This window comes from Pelophylax lessonae (assembly GCF_965119305.1).
Source record: "Pelophylax lessonae genome assembly, chromosome: 1".
Taxonomy (NCBI): domain Eukaryota; kingdom Metazoa; phylum Chordata; class Amphibia; order Anura; family Ranidae; genus Pelophylax; species Pelophylax lessonae.
Window position 1 is genome coordinate 821,029,508 of NC_138768.1, and position 20,372 is coordinate 821,049,879.

General features: G+C 38.7%; 1 protein-coding gene across 1 annotated transcript in view; it reads right to left on the minus strand.

Annotated features, from left to right (window-relative positions):
• The window catches only part of CD8A (CD8 subunit alpha), a 55,826-nt gene that overhangs the window by 26,180 nt on the left and 9,274 nt on the right, over positions 1-20,372 (minus strand). Inside the window, exons 2-4 of the mRNA XM_082243503.1 lie at positions 17,165-17,518; positions 14,286-14,387; positions 7,547-7,672 (exon numbers count right to left, since the gene is read on the minus strand). Coding sequence (XP_082099629.1) covers positions 7,547-7,672; positions 14,286-14,387; positions 17,165-17,518 — 582 coding nt within the window. The remainder of the gene's footprint in view (positions 1-7,546; positions 7,673-14,285; positions 14,388-17,164; positions 17,519-20,372) is intronic.

A 20,372-nucleotide genomic window follows, 5' to 3' on the forward strand; every position in this document is an offset into this window, starting at 1 on the left:
CAGTAATAAAATGTATTGTGGTTATAAGCCTTGTGAGATGAAAGCATCATATATGTTCACCAAGTGGAAATAATCTCAACAGAATTAGAAATAGTGATAGCGTGAGCTAAGTGATTCCCATGAACTAGGGACCTACCCAAATTGAAGTTGATGATTGGAAAAAAATCTGCTAAGAATGTATTTTTTAAGATCATATTGATGTTTATTAGGTTCTCCCTTGGTGCTTTGCGCACCCTCTGCCTTCCTGCTCTGTCCCGCATCCAATCAAGGAGGAGAGGTGTCTTCATACGCAACCCATGTATAGAATATTTGCAGATGTACATTTGGCACAAAACTAGAAAAACATAAAACTTAGAAAGGTGATAGTATACATGAAATTGTGTGATTGACTTTGACACTGATGCTTGCGGCATAACCCATGGTACAAAATAATATAAATACATTAAGAAGAAAATTTTTGTGTTTACAACTTTGGAATGTATACACTTGTACAGCCTGTATTTCTTATTCAACAACAGTAGCAAGTAATACAATTATGTTGAATCTAGTTTTTTTTTTTTTAAGAAACAAATATGCATAAAGAAATTCACCAATAAAAAGCAGTAAACTTAGACCTTGTAACACAGTTTGCTCTCTAACTCTGAGTCTCAAAGCAAAAGTGCCCAATGCATGCTAGCCTGTGTCTGTGCACACAGCAAACCTGATCAACTTAAGTAGACACTACAGATAGGAGTTACAGGGGCTGAGGACTGGTATACTACATTTTATTTGTGCATTTCACCATTAGCATTTTTTCCTTATAAAGAAGCCTTAATGTACATTGCTGTTGTTCTTGAGTAACAAACACAGACTGTAAAAATGTGTTCATTTTTCTCCAAAGTTGTAACACAAAAGTGTTCTATTTTATGTACACAATTCCAAATGTTTTATTTCTTGCAGCATTGGTTATGCATTGAGTATTAGTGGTAAAGTCAATCATACAATTCCATGTACACTGTCATTTAAAAAACTGTCATTTAAAAAAAAATTGTAATTTAGTAAAACAATGCAGCATTATTTATTTTACACTAAATTAATTTTGTGGAATTTGAACACTTTTGATGCTGCAGCTGTATTATTTGTTATAGATGTATTATTTTATTGTTGATTTAGTATTGTAAATTGTTGAACTGTAAATTGTTGATTTAGTGTTGTTTTATTTTCTGTAGAGTGAGTGTGAAAAAGTTTTTTGGTTTATTAATTTAAAGAATTTAATAGAATTTAAATATTATCCTTAGTGTAGATTTTACCCTATATTCTTTTCTGAATAATCTTCTAGTTTTGTGTTTTTTTGATGTGTGTGTGAACCCAATAAGGGGGATTATTTTTCAGATTCTATACAAAAATCTATTAACTACATAAAAGTCACAAAGAAAAGGTTTTCCATTTGTAGCAGAACTAAAAAAGCAACATCATTTATTAATGATAAAAATAAATATAGATATTTCCTAACCCCTGCGCTGCCATACACACAATATGAAACCTTTGAGTGATGTGTGAATGTATAAATGTGCTAGAATCGTGAATGAATAATAATGAAAAAGCTGCTGCTAAAACACCAATGTGTGTTCCCACAAAATAGCATAAAAAATAAATGTGGTGTAGTGCTGCCTTTACATTTTATAAATAAAGTCAAGTTCCACAAAACAACAAATTAATCTGTGAAAAATCAGTCCATCAAACATAAATAATCCTTAATACATGAGTACATATATACCAAAGTATACATCAAAATCTTCCTTTAAGTGCTTGATTACTTCCATTAGTTTATCACGTGATCCTGACGTAACGCGTAGGACACAAGCGGAGACAGCGTGGCGAAGTAACTTTTAAGGGAGTCCAGTACTTAGTTATGAAACGTTTTAAAGGTGTTTATTGACATTTTAAATGTAAGTGTATTACCTTTAATAAGATTTGCTGGTTTAAGTTTTACTACACTATGAGAGCCCTTTATCTATGCTTGTCATATTGAGAATACCATCTATCTGGCTTCATGGAGTATTGAGGATTCATAAAGAAGCAGTACCCCTGCCATTATAGGAAATTCCTATCGGTGTCCTAAGGAAAGCCCCAGTAGACGGAGGTGGAAGTGGTCCCAAAACGGAGGGCTTAGATGTCCTGGAGGCAGCACGTGGTGTTTTTCTTTATTATTTAATTCACATGGTGTGAGATACACTAATGGAAACACTACAGCACTTTAAGTGAAGATATTTACAGAAATATTTGGTGTATACTTTGGTATGTATATGAACTCGTGTAATAAACTATTTATGTTTGATGGACCTATTTTTCAAAGATTGATTTATTGTTTTGTGGAACTTGTATATATTGTATAAGCAGAGCTACACCACATTATTTTTATTATTTTATTTATTCTTTATACTAGTTTAAATTTGTGCTCATGTTATGATTTGAGTTAATTAAATTCCTTTAGGTTTTCCCTTCTTTTCTTGTCCTCCCCCTTTTTTCCCAAATTTTGACCCCCTGTGAAAGTAAGGAAAACCTGGACTTTGTGCTGCAACATCTATTTCTTTCCCATTCCATTCTTCCCCTAACCCTACCTTATCCCTTTTTCTAAAATTAGTGATGAAAAACACTTAGTCTGGCTACTTCCTCTCTTTAGGATTATTCAATCTCTATAGTTGTTACAGTATAAAATATATTGTGTACAAGACAATTTTCTCATGCTTTACTATGACTAAACATACTGCGTACATGTCTACAATTTTTTGGAAAAAGAATGTCTTTTGAAAAACCAGTAGAAATTTATTGAAGAAAAACCCTTTAGGCTTGACAGTTTTATGAAAGATTTTATGCATTGTCTTCCCCAGTATTAATTATTTATACTGGAAAACTGGGGAACAGATGCAGCGGCTTTTTATAAATTAGGAACAAAAATGTTTGATTTTTAGGGAAAAGAAACCTTGTGAACTACACCAGAAGGCTAAACAAACCCCGAAAAAATGTATACCTGGCAAAAGAGGGATGATCTATAAAAATAAATGCAACTGTTACATGTCACCGTAGCAAAGTATTATTTTCCCTGTGCCTCGTTAATGGAAACACACTATACTGTATATCCTGTTATATATAATCTCTCTTATATAGATATTAATAGAAATGTAATCATTGGTTCAATTAAATTTAAAGTGTTGCTTCCCTTTAAAAAACGAATAATAACATTACATGGAAAGTTTTTGGAAAATGTTGAAAATATACTTTTAAAAAATTTAATAATCGTCAATCGATATTTTTTTTCTGCAAATATAACTGAAATAGCAATATGAAATATCTCTTATGCCAACCCACTATTTTTTATAATTTAGGTTTTTTTTTGTTTTGTTTTTTTATTAAGCAGCCTTCAGTGTCTTTTTGTAACAACTCATAAATAATCGAACTCTTGAATATTGATATGTAGAACAGGCTGATAAAGGTACATGTGCTCCAAAACATGTAAGTGGGGATACTCATTACCATCCAGGTTACAATTTCAGTCCCTATTACCAGCTGTTAGTTGGGGGTGTATTGTTGTATCTTCCTCCATAGCTGTATTTAGCATCCAATCTAGATATTTTCCATCGTTGATTTCATCTCTCTTTTTGCCGACTACGTACTGACAGTGAATCCAGCACTTCTGACCTGGTATTCCCTGGGAGAAGCTTTTCTTGGTTTTATGCCCCAACCTAATTATCAAAATTGTATTATTTTCTTTATTTAAAGGTGTTTTACCTGCATTATCCTGTGCACTCTGTTTTATTTCTTTCTTTACATTCAGTTATATGGCCTTACAAAAAAAAAATTGAATTGCAGATTGCATTTGCCATAGGTATTTGTTAGATATAACCTTTTACTCTGCTGTATAATAATATACCATTAATAATCAAATTAATAATAAAAATAATAACTGTAATATTTTACATAAAGATTATAAACTTTAGAATAATAAGTCATTACATTTTTACATCTTTTTTTTTATTTACTTTTTTTATATTATTTATACATGGCCGTATTGTAAATGGTATTATTATATAAAAATGAACATTACAAAAATATCGCTGCTTTAAACATTCAATAAAAACTGCTCTTGTAGGTGCATTTATTTGGAAATATACAATATAAGGCAATCTTAATGCTTCTGTGTCGTGTGGTCCTACTCTTATGAGAGCAGCGGCACTAGGACATGCATAGCAATGAATAATTAAAAACAATTTTGCCTGGAAGCTCCACCAATCCTCCCTCAATGGTACAATAACACGCGAGGGCTCCAAAATTATACAAGGCATCTGAAGACCGCTAATGGGTGTGTACCAAACAAAGCAAAAAATAAATGGAGGGTACTTATTAAGTTCATAAACAAGCAAATGAGGCATACAACTGAGATCTTTAGTTTTTGCTTCTATTACATGCACCCACTATAGCTATTACCTTCATTTTAAAGGAGCGTTAAAGATTATTAAGGAAGATCTGTGGTTTGGAGTCAGTTTTATTTGAGTACACATTTGTAAACTGATATCGATATACATTTTTTTCCATTTAAAACTTTTTTTTATTTAGAAAAGTTTTTTTGACTAAAATGGGGTAGAATCAGATATTCTGGCAGGTTTTTATTGTTGTCTGTGGCTCCATTGGGGAGATTTCCCCAGTGACACCTCCGTGGCTTAAAATCAGGGACCGGGATCACCTTGAAAAGATTGTACATACAATAATAAAACAATTAAAAGGGTTCTAACCTCTGGAACATAGGATGTGCTGCTGCCATTCTTACCATTGAAGAGAATTACCATCACAACTGAACCTTTTTTATCGGGACAGGAAATTAGATGAAGTCTCCTCAATGAGCAAAAAAAAAAAATTCTGTTGGGTACCCACTCTACAATCTGTACCTATAAGACTGGTTTCTCAAAAAAAAAAAAAAAAAAAATATATATATATATATATATATATATATATATATATATATATATATATATATACATATATGATTCAATCTAAATCATGATACAATTATTGTAAATGGCTAATATTCATGACTAGAAAAAAACAATACTTAGAAAGACACCTATATTTTTACAAGAAAACAGAAAACCTTAAAAAATTGATAATAAAAGAATTGGAAATGGTTCATTACAGTTTTGGCTGCTGTGGCCCAATTTCTACAGATTGCCCATAGTTTTGTGGACAGTTCACAGTCCTGCAGGAGAACTAATGGGGCCTCTCTAGGCTTAAAAGCCAACAATGCCACAGCAACCAAAACGGGGTATTAGTCAGCTCCCTTCTTGCCCCTGCCCAGTGGCAGTGTGCTCAGCTGCATGAATCAATTACCAGAGTAGAATGTGGTGCAGTCCATCACCTAGGCTGGTTTGATCAAGTGCAGAATAACACCAATCACCACAGGTAGGTAGGAATTTTTGAAAAGTATCTGTGAGAAATGTTGTTCTAAGTTTGTCTCAACTGGAGCACATCCAATCAGCTTTTAACTTTTCATTTTCTAGGCTGTGTGGAAAAAAATGAAAGATAGAAGCTGATTGTTTGCTATGAGGCGCCAGTTGAGATATAACTTGTCTCAGACATTTTTATTTAATTCCCACCATAGTGTGAAGGGGCCTTAAAGGTAATTTGAATGGATTGTTTAGGTAAGCCCAAAAAAAGGAACACACCAGGAACTACCCAAGCTTTCGCCACCATTATATTGGTTTTAGAAACTAGCAAGAGTGGTGTGCACCACATTAACAGAGCTGATACTCCTGTTTCAGATCTGTTCGCACCAGCCATGCCAGTTTCTATTTCAGAGTGAAATAGAAACTGGTGTGGGTTCTGCATCTAAATAGCTAAGAAATATAGAAAACAGCTGCAAATTCCCGCCAGGTCAGACATGGAGTACTGTAAGTGCACAGAAGACAGCTCATGCCCTACCTCTGCTTGTGCAGCGATTACACTGCACGAGCAGAGCCATAGAACAGGGACCAGATCAGTCCTAATTAACAAGGTAGCTTGCACCCCTTTTGTTAATTTGGAGCAGAATCTGCTCCATTTCCTTAGCTTAGAAGAGTGGTGCAGCCACAGAGTTTGCACAACTCTTTGTTAATTCCCCGGATGGTAATTCTGTTGATCTGAAGTTCACCACACACATTGTAATCTGATTTTGCAACCTAATTTTGATTAAGCAGCAACTATGTGGTTATGAAAATAAATCAATTGGATAATTTAGGTAGGCCCTCACACTTAACAACTTCTGATAAATGTAAACAAGATTGCACAAGGCTGTTATGTGTGTGGCCAGTTTAAGAGAGTCTGAAACATAATTTGACTGCATGGGCTTTATTTAAAAATATTTTTCACACAAGATTAAAGTGACATTTAAGGTTTAATTTAAAAAACAAAACAAAAAAACATTTCATACTTACCTGCTCTGTGCAGTGGTTTTGCACAGAGCAGCCCTGGCCCGTGATCCTCCCCTTTTTTTTGTCCCCCAGCAGCACTCCTGGCTCTTCCTCTTCAGCCAGTGACTCTTATAGCAAACCGCTTACTCTGGGGGGGGGGGGGGGCACTGGTGCATGCTCACTCCTAAGCCCCACTCTATGTGTCCATAAGACACACAGAGCCCCAGCCCTGTCCCCCCCCCCCCCCGCTTATTGTTTCACTGACTGTGATTGACAGTAGCAAGAGCCAATGAGAAAACCGTGAGAATCGCAGCTCTCGTGCACATCGCTGGATCGAGAGGGGGGGGGGGTTAGGGGGGGCGGGCACTGCACACAGAAGCTTTTTTTTTAAAAAAAAACCTTGAGCCTTTAAGACCACTTTAACTCAATTTGCATGCAATCGATCTTCAGAGCAGCTATGATAGGCTCCATATATGTCAGTTTGAGAGCTAAAAGGCATATTTCACCTTTACAATTAAAAATGTAAGATTAATAAATGTAACCAAATAAAAAAAATAAAAAATGCACATTGATTATTTTGTTTCATTTGTAATGCACAAGCTCCTGCAGACTCTTCCTCCATCCCCAGGTCTATACTGTGGTATGGGCCTTCAACTATGGAGCTGAAGGAAGTATCAATGAACTATGAGTGTGGTGACCTTACTGCACTTGTGCTTCATTGAGGACTATGAGCCCCTCTGCTCTGGTAGTAGAAGTATTATGCAGTTCAGGTAAGTAAGGGTTGGGTTGGGCTGGGGAATGGCACCATGTTACATGTTACACCCTAAATTTGGATGCAACATGAAACGTGCTGTGAAATGTGGACTTAGCTTTAGAGGAATAGCTAAAGACTCATGCATGATGGTCTACACAAGTACCAAAGCCAGTTACCATGTGATACACTACTGCAAAGCCCACCTAGATTTATAGTTTTTAACAGGATCCCCAAAGCTAACATATATCCTGCAAACAAAGGCTAATAACAGTTGTTCCAATCTATGTTACATTTAGACCTGATATTGTATACTGGCCTCCACATGGTATGCTCCCTACTGGAGCAAATCTGGTATAAAGTTATAGTTTCTTACGGCAGCAGAGCATTATGGTTGTGACCAGCAGACAGATGAGAAGAAATCCGCAAACTCCAGCAAGCGGGGCCCAGATGTTCATATTACAGTCAATCTTCCAGAATTCAGTCTCTTTATCTGTTTGGACTATTAAAGAACAGTTTTCAGTAAGTAATTCCGTCAATGCGTTTTAGTAATCTATACAGTATATACTCTGCTTGTCAGATATCAAATGGTTAGGACATTTAGAGATTTAATTAAAAAAAAAATGAATTGCATTTACTAAAGATAAAGTATAAGTCCACACTAAAGCCCCGTACACACGATCAGATTATTGAACGATCTAGCGTCTGTTTTTTGTGGCATGCTAGTCTGATGTGGAAAGTAAAGAGGTTATTTTCATACGAATTTTCCCGTACGACAGAGTTGTACTTCAGAAGTGATGTCATGTGTTGGATTGCTTTGTATGTGTTCTTTCCTCTCTGAGCATGCCTAGTCTTGCTCTTAAGATTTTTTTCAGTCGAAAACTCTACTAATGAGACGAAAATCGGACGTTGTGTTGACGGACGATAAAAATGTTATAGCCTGCACATCAGGATTTTTTTGGCCGAAAAGTCGAAGTCGGCTGTCGAAAGCACCATACTAACAATCCGAAAATCGGCAGATCGGTCGTCGGACGAAATTTCCCTACAGATTTTCTTATCGTGTGTACGGGCCTTAACACTAAAATCCCTGCATCTATAGACCTCCACGATCTAACACTAACCTATCTAGCTCTGTAAAGAAGAAATCAGTATACATACCTTTTTTTAAACTGATCCAACCAGATCCCACGCTGGGCTGTCAGCCGTGGATTCGCTATGTAGGCGGGTGCAGAGGACACATCCAAAAACGGAAGCCCATAGTAAGTCTATAGGTGAGGTCACTTTCCATTCATTTCACAGCCGTTGTCGGCCGTGTCCTCTGCAGAACTTCCACCACTGGAGACTCCGGGTTGGATTGGCTTAAAAAAAGGTAAGTATACTGATCTCTTCTTTACAGGGCTAGATGGGTAAGTGTTCGATTTTGGAGGTCTATAGATACGGGGATTTTAGTTTTAGGGTGGACTTATCCTTTAATGACATTCTTCCAAAACCTTTGAGTATCAGGATTGCTTGGACTGTGAAGGAAGGGGTAGATGCTGCATAACTTTTCCAAAAAAATGAATAAAAAAAAAAAAAAGTATTATAGACAGTGCTCAACCATGTTCTTGAAAGGAAGAACTAATATGGCTACAATTATCCTAAACATTACCTGCTTGCCGAGCCGTACATATACTGTGAGGTGTCGGCTCCTACAGGCATCTGCACTTCTGAGTCTGCTGCCACCAGCGACCCACTCCCGCTGTGATTGGACACAATGGGAGCCAATCAGCGCGTCCGGCAGACCCGATGTCTGCCAGGACCCGTCGACCGTTCCCGACGGTAAACAAGGCAGATCGCCGTTCTGTTAGGGAAGATAGAGATCTTGTGTTTCTGTTAAGCAGGAACACAGATCTCTGTCTTCCCCTAGTACAAGCATCCCCCACACAATTAGCAAGCACTCCCTAGGGACACATTTAACCCTTTGATCGCCCCTGATGTTAACCCCTTTGCCTGCCAGTGTAATTAGTACCCTGACAGTGCATATTTTTTAGCACTGATTACTGTATTGGTGTCACTGGTCCCCAAAAAGTGCCGCTTAAAGTTTGTTGACACTATAACTTTTGCGCAAACCAATCAATATACGCTTGGTTTGTTTTTTTTTTATTACCAAAAACACGTAGCAGAATACATATTGGACTAAACTGATGAAGAAATTAGAATTTTTAAATTTTTTTTATTGGATATGTTTTATAGTAGAAAGTAAAATTTTTTAATTTTTTTTCAAAGCCACTGTTTGTTTCTAGCGCAAAAGATAAAAAATGCAGAGGTGATCAAAAATCACCAATTTGTACAAAAAAAAAGGACATCAATTTTATTTGGGTACAATGTTGCACGACCGCACAATTGTCAGTTAAAGTAACGCAGTGCCGTACTGCAAAAAATGGCCCGGTCATAAAGGGTTTCCCCCATTCTGGACCTGAGATGGTTAATTATAGAGAGAAAATCTTTAGGTATATGTAAAGCTAAAACCTTTTTTAGTTTGCATAGAGTGGGAAAGGTTTAGAACCATGAACCTCTTTCGGGTTTTTACTTCTATTTGGGGTTCAGTTAGAGAGATGGTTCCTCACTTGCCTTTCCGCTAATAACAGTTTCACCAGACAGGAAGTGAGAGAAAATCTGAAAGAGGGACACAGAGACATAAAAATCTTACTAAGGTTCTAGGCTTTTTGAATTTTGCGAGAGTTGCTGTTGGAGATTAACCCTCACTTTCTGTATCATAAAACATTGTCAATGGGATAGAAAGCGAGGATAAATCTCTCTAACCATACTCTATCCGAAACCAAGAAAAATTTTTGGATTTAAGTGTTACTAAACCCACAACAGTAAAATCAGTCTGTATATGCAGTAAAGCATGCTTGTTATACTCACTGTGGAATCTAAGGGGTTAATCCTGCGCATTGTGTAAAAAGGCTGTTTGAGCCTGCCTTCTCTGATCCTCCCCTTCTTTTACTGTCCCCAATCCATCTCCTGATAGAACAGAGCCTTGGGGGAACTCTGCACATGTTTAGTTTGGTGTGTATTTTTAACCACTTGCCGATCGCTCACGTTGAGGGTACTGCGGCAAAGTGGCTCGTTATCGTCCAGCGGCGTAGACCTACGTATTCAGACACAGCGGGAGTCGGGCCAGGGGAGGAGAGGCCGCTCTTCCTCGATCGTCGGGGATCGAGTGTGGAAATCTGCCCACTTGTGTAAACAAAGTGGGCGGATCTCCTATGTGACAGACAGTGACAGATTACAGGATTCAGCATAGCTGAACCTGCGATCTGTGTCTGTGTCACACAATCCCCTCCCCCCACACACGTCAGTAAGCATGAGGCACACATGTAACCCCTTGATCATCAATAAAGTTAACCCCTTCCCTGTCAGTGTCATTATTACAGTAACAGTGCATATTTATAGTACTGATTACTGTAGTAATGTCACTGGTACCCCCAAAAGTGTCAAAAATGTCAGTCAGGGGTCCGATCTGTCCGCCGCATTGTCACAGTCCCGCAAAATAAATCGCAGATCACCGCCATTACTAGTAAAAAAATAAACAATAAAAATGATAAATCTTTCCCGTAGTTAGTAAACGCAATAACTTTTGCGCAAACTAATCAAAATACGCTTATTGTGATTTGTTTTACCAAAAATATGTAGCAGTAAACAAATTGGCCTAAAATGTTAAAAAATTTTGATTTTTAAATTTTTTTTAGGGAATGTTAAATATCAGAATGTAAAAGTGTCGCTCTTTCTTTCAAAAATTAAAAATCGCACAGGTGATCAAATACCACCAAAAGAAAGCTCTATTTGTGGGGGAAAAAAGGACACAAATTTAATTTGCGTACCGCGTCACATGACCGCGCAATTGTCCGTTAAAATAACGCAGTGCCGAAACGCAAAATATAGCCTGGTCAGGAAGGGGGTAAAATCTTCCGGTCTTAAAGCGGTTAAAAATACGCTCATTGAGGATTTTTTTGTCACAGACATGTAGCTAAATACATTTTGGCCTAAATATATGACAAAATTTAATATATTGGATATTTTTTAACTGTCAATTAGAAAATGTCATTTTTTTCGCAAAGTTTTCGCTCTTTTTTTTATTAATATCGCAAAAAATGAAAAGTGCAGAGGTGATCAAATACCACCAAAAGAAAGCTCTGTTTGTGGGAAAAAAAGGACGTAAATGTCATTTGGGTACAGGGTTGCATGACCGCGCAATTGTCAGTTAAAGTCGCGCAGTGCCAAGTTGCAAAAAGTGGCCTGGACGTAAAGCAGGAAAATCCTCCGGTGGTAAAGTGACAGAGGATCAGGGGTCATGCAGCCTCATAGGATAGTCATAGGCCAGATACTGATATATGTCACAAGACTGCTATATACAGCTGATGAGAAAAGGTATTTAGCAGGTTATATTTACTAAAATAATTGCATTTCCATGTTCTGTGTACTGTGGGAGACCAGATATAGTGAATGCAGAGTCGGGGGTTTAGTAACATTTTAAATACACTTTAAAGCCCCAGCTAAAACTTTTTCAGTTTTAGACAGAGTGGCGAAGATTAAGGCCATACATGTTCAATTTTCTTGTACCACTTTCTGTTAGATTTACCACAAACCACATAATATGAGGTCAAAGCTAATCAACACTTTCACTTGTATCCAATTAGGTAGGCATTTGTACTACATACTGTAGTTGAAGGTAAATTTCAAGAAAATTGTACAGAAAATTGTAAGAAAATTGTATAATGTTTGGCCAGCCTTAAGCTGGATACACACTATCCAACTTTTGTGGTTAGATTTCCTTCAGATTTACCTTTTCTATGTAGTGCAAGGGCCTGCCAGATTGCATACAAATTGAAAGTGTTTAGGTTTGACCTCATATTATATGGTTTTGGTAAGTCTAAAGGAAAAAGTCTTCAGAAAATCTTATAGTGTGTATGGCCCATTAGGCCCCTTTCACACAGGGAGTCCGTCAGATGGACTCCGTTTTTCTCAGCAGGGATCGATCCGCCGATGCCCCGCTGAGCAGGAGGATGACAGCTGTGTCTCCGCGCTTTGTGCGTCTGTCCGTTCTCATCCGATCCACCAGACGGATGGAAAATAGGGTTTCCATCCGTCTGGATTTGACGGATCGGATCGGATCGGATGTCAGTGGACATGTCTCCGCTGACATCAGATGCCCCATAGAGAAGCATGGGGCATCCGTTCACATCCGCCTGAAAAATGGACAGGCAGAACTGAATGGACTCCCTGTGTGATTTATAGCCGGTTCACACTTCCGCGACCACTAAAGTCGCCTCATAAGGGGCGACTTCTAGCGTGACTTTTAGAGCGACTTTGGCGCGACTTACGCGAGACGACTTTGTAGGACTTTGTATTTGGTCAATCAGAATATGATGTGTTGTGACCTAATTTCCCTTTCCTTTTTTTTTTTTTTGCTGGCATTTATCGGGCATTTTTTGGGCGTCTTTGGAGGCAGGCATGTCTTTAGTGTCTGGGGGGTCTAAAAGTGTACCTGTGAAGTTTCATCTCTGTAGCATGTCCAGAACCCCCAAAAAATTAGCATTTTTCTTATAATTTTTATTAGAACATTTATACGGATTCTCTCCACCTGGCTTTTTTTCTTGCAGGCATTTATCGGGCATTTTTTGAGGCAGGCATGACTTTTTTTTGGATTTAGTGTCTGGGGGGTCTAAAAAGTGTACCTGTGAAGTTTCAGCTCTGTAGCATGTCCAGAACCCCAAAAAAATAGCATTTTTCTTATAATTATTAATACAGCAGTGTGGCGGCTTTTTTACACCTTGCCTTTGTTATTGCAGGCATTTATCAGGCATTTTTGGAGGCAGGCATGACTTTTTTTGGATTTAGTGTCTGGTGGGTCTAAAAGGTGTACCTGTGAAGTTTCAGCTCTGTAGCATGTCCAGAACCCACACTGAACCCACTGAACCCACACTGCTGTATTAATAATTATAAGAAAAATGCTAATTTTTTGGGGGTTCTGGACATGCTACAGAGCTGAAACTTCACAGGTACACTTTTTAGACCCCCCAGACACTAAATCCAAAAAAAAGTCATGCCTGCCTCAAAAAATGCCCGATAAATGCCTGCAAGAAAAAAAGCCAGGTGGAGAGAATCCGTATTAATGTTCTAATAAAAATTATAAGAAAAATGCTATTTTTTTGGGGGTTGTGGACATGCTACAGAGATGAAACTTCACAGGTACACTTTTTAGACCCCCCAGACACTAAATACAAAAAAAAGTCATGCCTGCCTCAAAAAATGCCCGATAAATGCCTGCAAGAAAAAAGCCAGGTGGAGAGAAGCCGTATTAATGTTCTAATAAAAATTATAAGAAAAATGCTATTTTTTTGGGGGTTGTGGACATGCTACAGAGATGAAACTTCACAGGTACACTTTTTAGACCCCCCAGACACTAAATCCAAAAAAAAGTCATGCCTGCCTCAAAAAATGCCCGATAAATGCCTGCAAGAAAAAAGCCAGGTGGAGAGAAGCCGTATTAATGTTCTAATAAAAATTATAAGAAAAATGATAATTTTTTTGGGGTTCTGGACATGCTACAGAGCTGAAACTTCACAGGTACACTTTTTAAACCCGTATTAATGTTCTAATAAAAATTATAAGAAAAATGCTCTTTTTTTCTTGTTCAATACCATTTTTATGGAAAGTCGGATCACAAGTCTGATAACAAGTCGCTTCAATTAAGATATGGAGGCGACTCCCATTGAAGTATATGGGACAGTCGGATCACAGGTCGCCTCAAAGTAGTACAGGACCCTTTTCTGAAGTCGGAGCGACTTCAGTAGTGCCAATTAAGACGGCACTGATTGATTAACATTGCTTTTGTTATGTCAAGCGACCTGGGGTGACACAAGTCGCCTCATAAGTCGCCCTAGTGTGAATGGGCTCTTAGACAGTTTTGTGAACAATATTTGAGAGAAATAGACCTTTTGTGTACATAGAAAAAGTCTTAGATCTTTGAGTTTTTTCATGACATTTTTTAACTGGGACACAAGCAACAAAAAAAAGCTGACAGAGGTTCTAATCCTGCAACTCAAAGTCACCCCACATTGCTTAGATACCTTTTTTTCCAGAGTTGCAGCTGCAGTCATCTTCTGGTTTTGATTCTTTAGCTGAGGTGGCTGGAGGTGGTTTGGTTGTGGTGGTTGGTTTAGTTGTTGTAACTTAAAGAATAGAGAAAAGAAAATATTTTGTAAATAGGCAGTATGGTAAAACACATTCTTGATGCTTGGGGGGAGATTTACTAAAACTGGTGCACACGGAATCTGGTGCAGCTGTACATAGTAACCAATCAGCTTCCAGGTTTATTTGTCGAAGCTTAATTGAACAAGCTGAAATTAAAAGCTGATTGGTTACTATATGCAGCTGCACCAGATTCTGTGTGAACCAGTTTTAGTAAATCCATTCTTAAGCCCCGTACACACGATCAGATTATCGAACGATCTGTCGTCCGTTTTTTGTGGCATGCTAGTCTGATGTGGAAAGTGAAGAGGTTATTTTCATACAAATTTTCCCGTACGACAGAATTCTACTTCAGAAGTGATGTCATGTGTTGGATTGCTTTGTATGTGTTCTTTCCTCTCTGAGCATGCCTAGTCTTGCTCTTAAGATTTTTTTCCGTAGAAATCTGTACTAATGAGACGAAAATCGGACGTTGTATTACGGACGACAAAAATTTTATAGCCTGAACATCAGGATTTTGTCAGCCGAAAAGTCGGAGTCGGCTGTCGAAAGCACCATACTAACAATCCGAAAATCGGCAGATCGGTCATCGGACGAATTTTCCCCACAGATTTTCTTATCGTGTGTACGGGCCTTTAGCCCTCGTTCACAATGAACACGGCTTTGAAATTGTGCGACTTCACCTGAACTCAAAGCTGCATTTCAGGGGGCGACTTGAAAGACACCTGTGCGGGTTCATGCACAAATATCTATTGAAGTCACCCAGAAGTCGCCAAAAGTAGTGCAGGGACTACTTTTAGAAATTGGAACGGCACCGCAAAGTTGGCTATGCACCAATTGGGACACTCCCATTGCTGGCAATAGGCTCTGATTTGACATGCGATTTGACCAGCCAAATCACATGTCAAATCGCAGCGATGTGAACGAGGGCTCAGTCTCATACGGATTGGTTAGGGCCGTTAACTCTGTTTCATGTCTTCCTTCCCCCAGTGCCCTAGGATTTAAATAGAGATCCCTAATTTAAAAAAAAAGCTTTCTACCCTATCCGAGGAGTTATGCTATACCCTTTGGTATTTCTTTTCAATAAAATAAACACTAAAAGCGAAATATTAAGGATTGTTTTACACCCACTCATGCTGATTTTACCATGTCTTATAAAGCACTTTACATGTGTTGGCAACATGCTTTGCTCGTGCATGGGGGGTGTGTTTAGACATAGCGGGAGTCGGGCCGGAGGAGGAGAGGCGGTGATCACTGCCGCCTCTCTTCCCCGATCACCGGGGAAAGTGTGAGAAGATCCGCCCGCTTGTGTAAACAAAGCAGGCGGATCTTCTCTGTGACAGACAGGGAGAGATCACAGGACTCAGCATAGCTGAACCTGCAATCTCTGTCTGTGTCACAGAACCCCCTCCCCCCACACACTTCAGTAAGCATGAGGCATACATTTAACCCCTTTATCACCAACAGTGTTGACCCCTTCCCTGTCAGTGTCATTATTACAGTAACAGTGCATATTTTTAGCACTGATTACTGTAGTAATGTCACTGGTCCCCCCAAAAGTGTCAAAAATGTCAGTTAGGGGTCCGATCTGTCAGCCGCAATGTCACATTCCTGCAAAAAATCGCAGATCGCCACCATTACTAGTAAAAAAAAAAAAACCACTAAAAATGACAAATCTTTCCCATAGTTAGTAAACACGAAACCAATCAAAATACGCTTATTTCACTTATTGCACTTTTTTTTTTACCAAAAATATGTAGCAGAAAACAAATTGGCCTAAAATGTTAAAAAAATTTTGATTTTAAATTTTTTTGGGAATGTTATATAACAGAATGTGAAAAATTATTATTTTTTTTTCAAAATTGTCACTCTTTTTTACAAAAATGAATTGCACAGGTGATCAAATACCACCAAAAGAAAGCTCTATTTGTGGGGAAAAAAAGGACATACATTCCATTTGGGTACAACGTCGCACGACCGCTCAATTGTCCGTTAAATTAACGCAGTACCAAATCGCAAAATATGGCCTGGTCAGGAAGGGGGTAAAATCTTCCAGTCTTAAACTAGACAAAAATACGCTCATTGAGAATTTTTTTGTCAAAGACATGTAGCTAAATACATTTTGGCCTAAATATATGACAAAAACAGAATATATTGGATATTTTTTAACAGTCAAAGTAGAAAATGTCAATTTTTCGCAACATTTTTGCTCTTTTTTTATTAATATCGCAAAAAATAAAAAGCCCAGAGGTGATCAAATACCACCAAAAGAAAGCTCTGTTTGTGGGGAAAAAAAGGATGTAAATTTTGTTTGGGTACAGCATTGCATGACTGCGCAATTGTCAGTTAAAGTCGTGCAGTGCCAAGTTGAAAAAAGTGGCCTGGTCATTGAGCAGCAAAATCTTCCGGGGCTAAAGTGGTTAATACAGAATTAAGCCAGCATGGGAACAACCCTATAGAAGCATGTTAGTGAGTTTTTTTTTTTACACCTTTATTTGTAGTAATGCACGATTCCTTGAACATTTAGTTAAAATCTTACCGAGCAATAAAAACACGCCTACCATTTTGCTAGGATTTCTCTGATTTTACTGAGCTGTATACTTGATCCAGGTCAGTGTAATGGAAAGCATTGAAGCCAGGGATCATTTTCAGGAGCTATGCGATGGCAGCCAATACGTTGCTCTCAAAGACAGGTTTACATTACCAAAATTCAGAAACATTACTGTACAGGTATGTCTTCTACTTTACATTATCATACCTTCAGGATAGAGTAGTTGATGTCCAGGACTGAAGGTTAGCGCTGAATTCTTAATAACCATACAGTAATAAGTTCCCTGGTCCGTATCCTGAAATTTGTCAATGGTCAGAGTGAAAGAATTTCCTGTTTTGTCTGCTATGAAACGACTGCTTTCCTTTTGGTCTATTTGGTAACTTGATCTTTTCACCACACTGAGATAAACAATTGCTTCTGGATTCTTTCCATTTTTCCTCTGGCGGAACCAATATACTCCATGTTCCAAGGAATCCCCTGATTCTGCAGAGCATTCCAGCCTCACCTTCTCGGCATTGCCCTTCTGTACCTGAGGACCATTGAGCTTGAAATTCTGTGAACCTAGAAGAGAAATATATTCTAAATATGACAGCGCAGTAGATGATGTACACAATCCAATGAGTGACTTTGTACTCAGTACATTGTTTAATTTTCCACCTTAAAGATCCTGTGCCCAACTTAAAAATGATTTATTATATTTATAAATGCTTACTTGATGTTCTTCTTTACAGAAACATTGTTTTATTCACTTGCAAAGTGCTTTTGAACAAATTTGACTTTTTCAGGTAGAGTCAATTGCCTAGTTCCCTTTGCATTCTGCCATGTCATAGTCCTCTTACCTTTACCTCCTACATAACCTTTTATATAGCTGCTGAGATACGAGCGAAGGAGAATACTATAGAGCAGGGGTCCCTAATCCCTGGGCCACGACACGGTGCCGCTCCACGGCCTGTTGATGACCGGGCTACACAGCGGGAGGTGAGCTGTGACGGCGGTCTGCAGAGGGCTATCACAGGCCGTGTTTTCCGCTCACCACCTGCTGTGTACCCATGCCCATGCGTCCTCTCCCAGCTCCTCTGCCCACCCGATGATGTCATACTATCATCAGGGTAGAGGGCAGGAGTAGCTGCAGATTGGAATGGAGAACTACTCCCGCCCCTGCCCTGGTGATAGCATGACAACTTAGGACATGCGGGGGAGCCAGTAAAGGACACAACAACCGAGCACAGCCTCTGTCCTGCCAAAGGTAGGAGTCCAGTGCAGGGGAGGCAGAGATTAGAATGGGGATAGAGTAAAGGGGGGCAGACTGCAGGGGCACTGTGATGGAGAAGGCTGTGATTGCTAGGGGGCACTGTAAAATACAGTGGACTGCACTGTATAGGTGCACTGTAATCATTACAGTGCCCCCTTTACGTCACACCCCTTAACGGCACAGTGCACCCTTTACGTCACAGAGCCCCCTTTACATCACACCCCTTTACATCACAGTGCCCCCTTTACATCACACCCACTTACCAGCACAGTGCCCTTTTATGTCACAGTGCCCCCTTTAAAATAACACCCCCTTTAAGTCACAGTGCCCCCTTTACATCACATCCCCTTTACATCAAAGTGCCCCCTTTACAGTGCAGTCCCCTTTACATCACAGCCCCCCTTTATATTACAGTGCCCCATTTACAGGGCAGTCCCCTTTTCATGACAGTGCCCCTTTTATACAGCCCCCGTTACATTAATGTAAAGGGGCACTGTGATGTAAAGGGGACTGCACTGTAAAGGGGCACTGTAATGTAAAGGGGGGCTGTGATGTGAAGGGGAACTGAGGAAACTGATATAATGGGGAGACTGTGTTGTAAAGGTGGGTTGTGGTGTGAAGGGGGACTGAGGACAGACTCCGTGAATATCCCATCCCCTGATCCATCCATCCACCAAACAAACCCCAACCCCCCCCTCGGTCCCTGGGAAAATTGGCTACCATGAAACTGGTCCCTGAGGCCAAAAAGGTTGGGGACCGCTGCTATAGAGTGTCACTTGAGTGACAGTCCTGATTATTTTGGGGCTGCTGACATCACATCTACGATGGTGGCACCCAGCAGCAATCTCAAGGTTTTTGAATGTCCACACAAGGTAGTCCTTAACAAGTAAAAGCCATGACTACAGAATGTTAAATGCAAGTATTTAAGGTCTGGTGAAATTAAAATAATCAAATAATGATTAAAATAATGTAACTAAAAATGAAACTTAGAGATCCCGTACTTAATAAATGTAATGTAAGTCAGGTATGAGGATAACATTTTTATTTTCCTCAAAGTTGAATACTGAATGGAACAATCTTCCACAGAATGGAGAAACGAGGCAGATCGAAAAATCCCTTGTTGTTATCAATCAAACACTGCTGGACGGACTTGCTATTTACTCCTGAAAATGTTCCATTATGGAACTACCCAAGTGTTTTTTTTTTTTTTTTTTACAGCAGTAAGATCCAGCTAGACTGCTGAGGTCCACCAAGTGGAGTAAGCATTATTTTGGAAAGTAATAGATCAGTCCAGTTCCTGTTATATAGAAGTACAGTTTTAGGGTACAGTATAATTTGTGTTGATGTAGTTCTAAGTATCAATAGGCATAATTTGCAAAACAGATTCTCTCTCATTTGCCCCTCATTTTCTTTCATTTTTTTCTCATTCAATATTTTTTATTTTAAGTAGAAAATAAGGAAAAATACAGAACAAATGAAGATCAGACAAAATTTGTCCAGTGCACATTTTGAGTACAAGGGTAGTCAGACAATCCATTAGCATGGAGGTAGGTAGGTCAAGGGGTAATATCAATAATCTACTGCCACAGTGCACCTAAAAATCTACTCCTCCCTCATGGGACAGATCCCCTCATATTTGATCAAGAGTAAAAACAAGTACCGCAACCCCGTACATCAATGAAATTTAAAAAAAGGTAAGAGAGAGAATAAAAAAAGGGAGGATAGAGGAAGAAGTTATAAGGAAAAGGGGAAGGGAAAGAATATAGACCTTGAGATCTCCAACTTGATGCAATGCCCATTACAGTCCGTCATCCAAGGGAACCTTCATATATGTAGCCCAGCGTTTCTTTCATTTTTTATTACCGCATCTTATATTGTTCACATTTCCAAAGCTTAGTTTCACAAAGGAGTATAACATGCATTTTTTTTTTTTTAAACAAAGCAAATATGCATTTTTTAGTTGGCTTTGTATGTAGTGGTGTGTTACCACTACTAGTCCTAAAGTGCACCTGTGCCCACACTATGGATATTAAAGTATTTACATATTCGAAAACAAAAAAACATTAAAAGAGCTTTAAAATAAGCCCTTATTGGGTTCTTAGGGTGGCTGAACATGCAGGTGTTGTCCAATAGCATTTAGGTCCTTCTGTCTGTTGTTGGGTC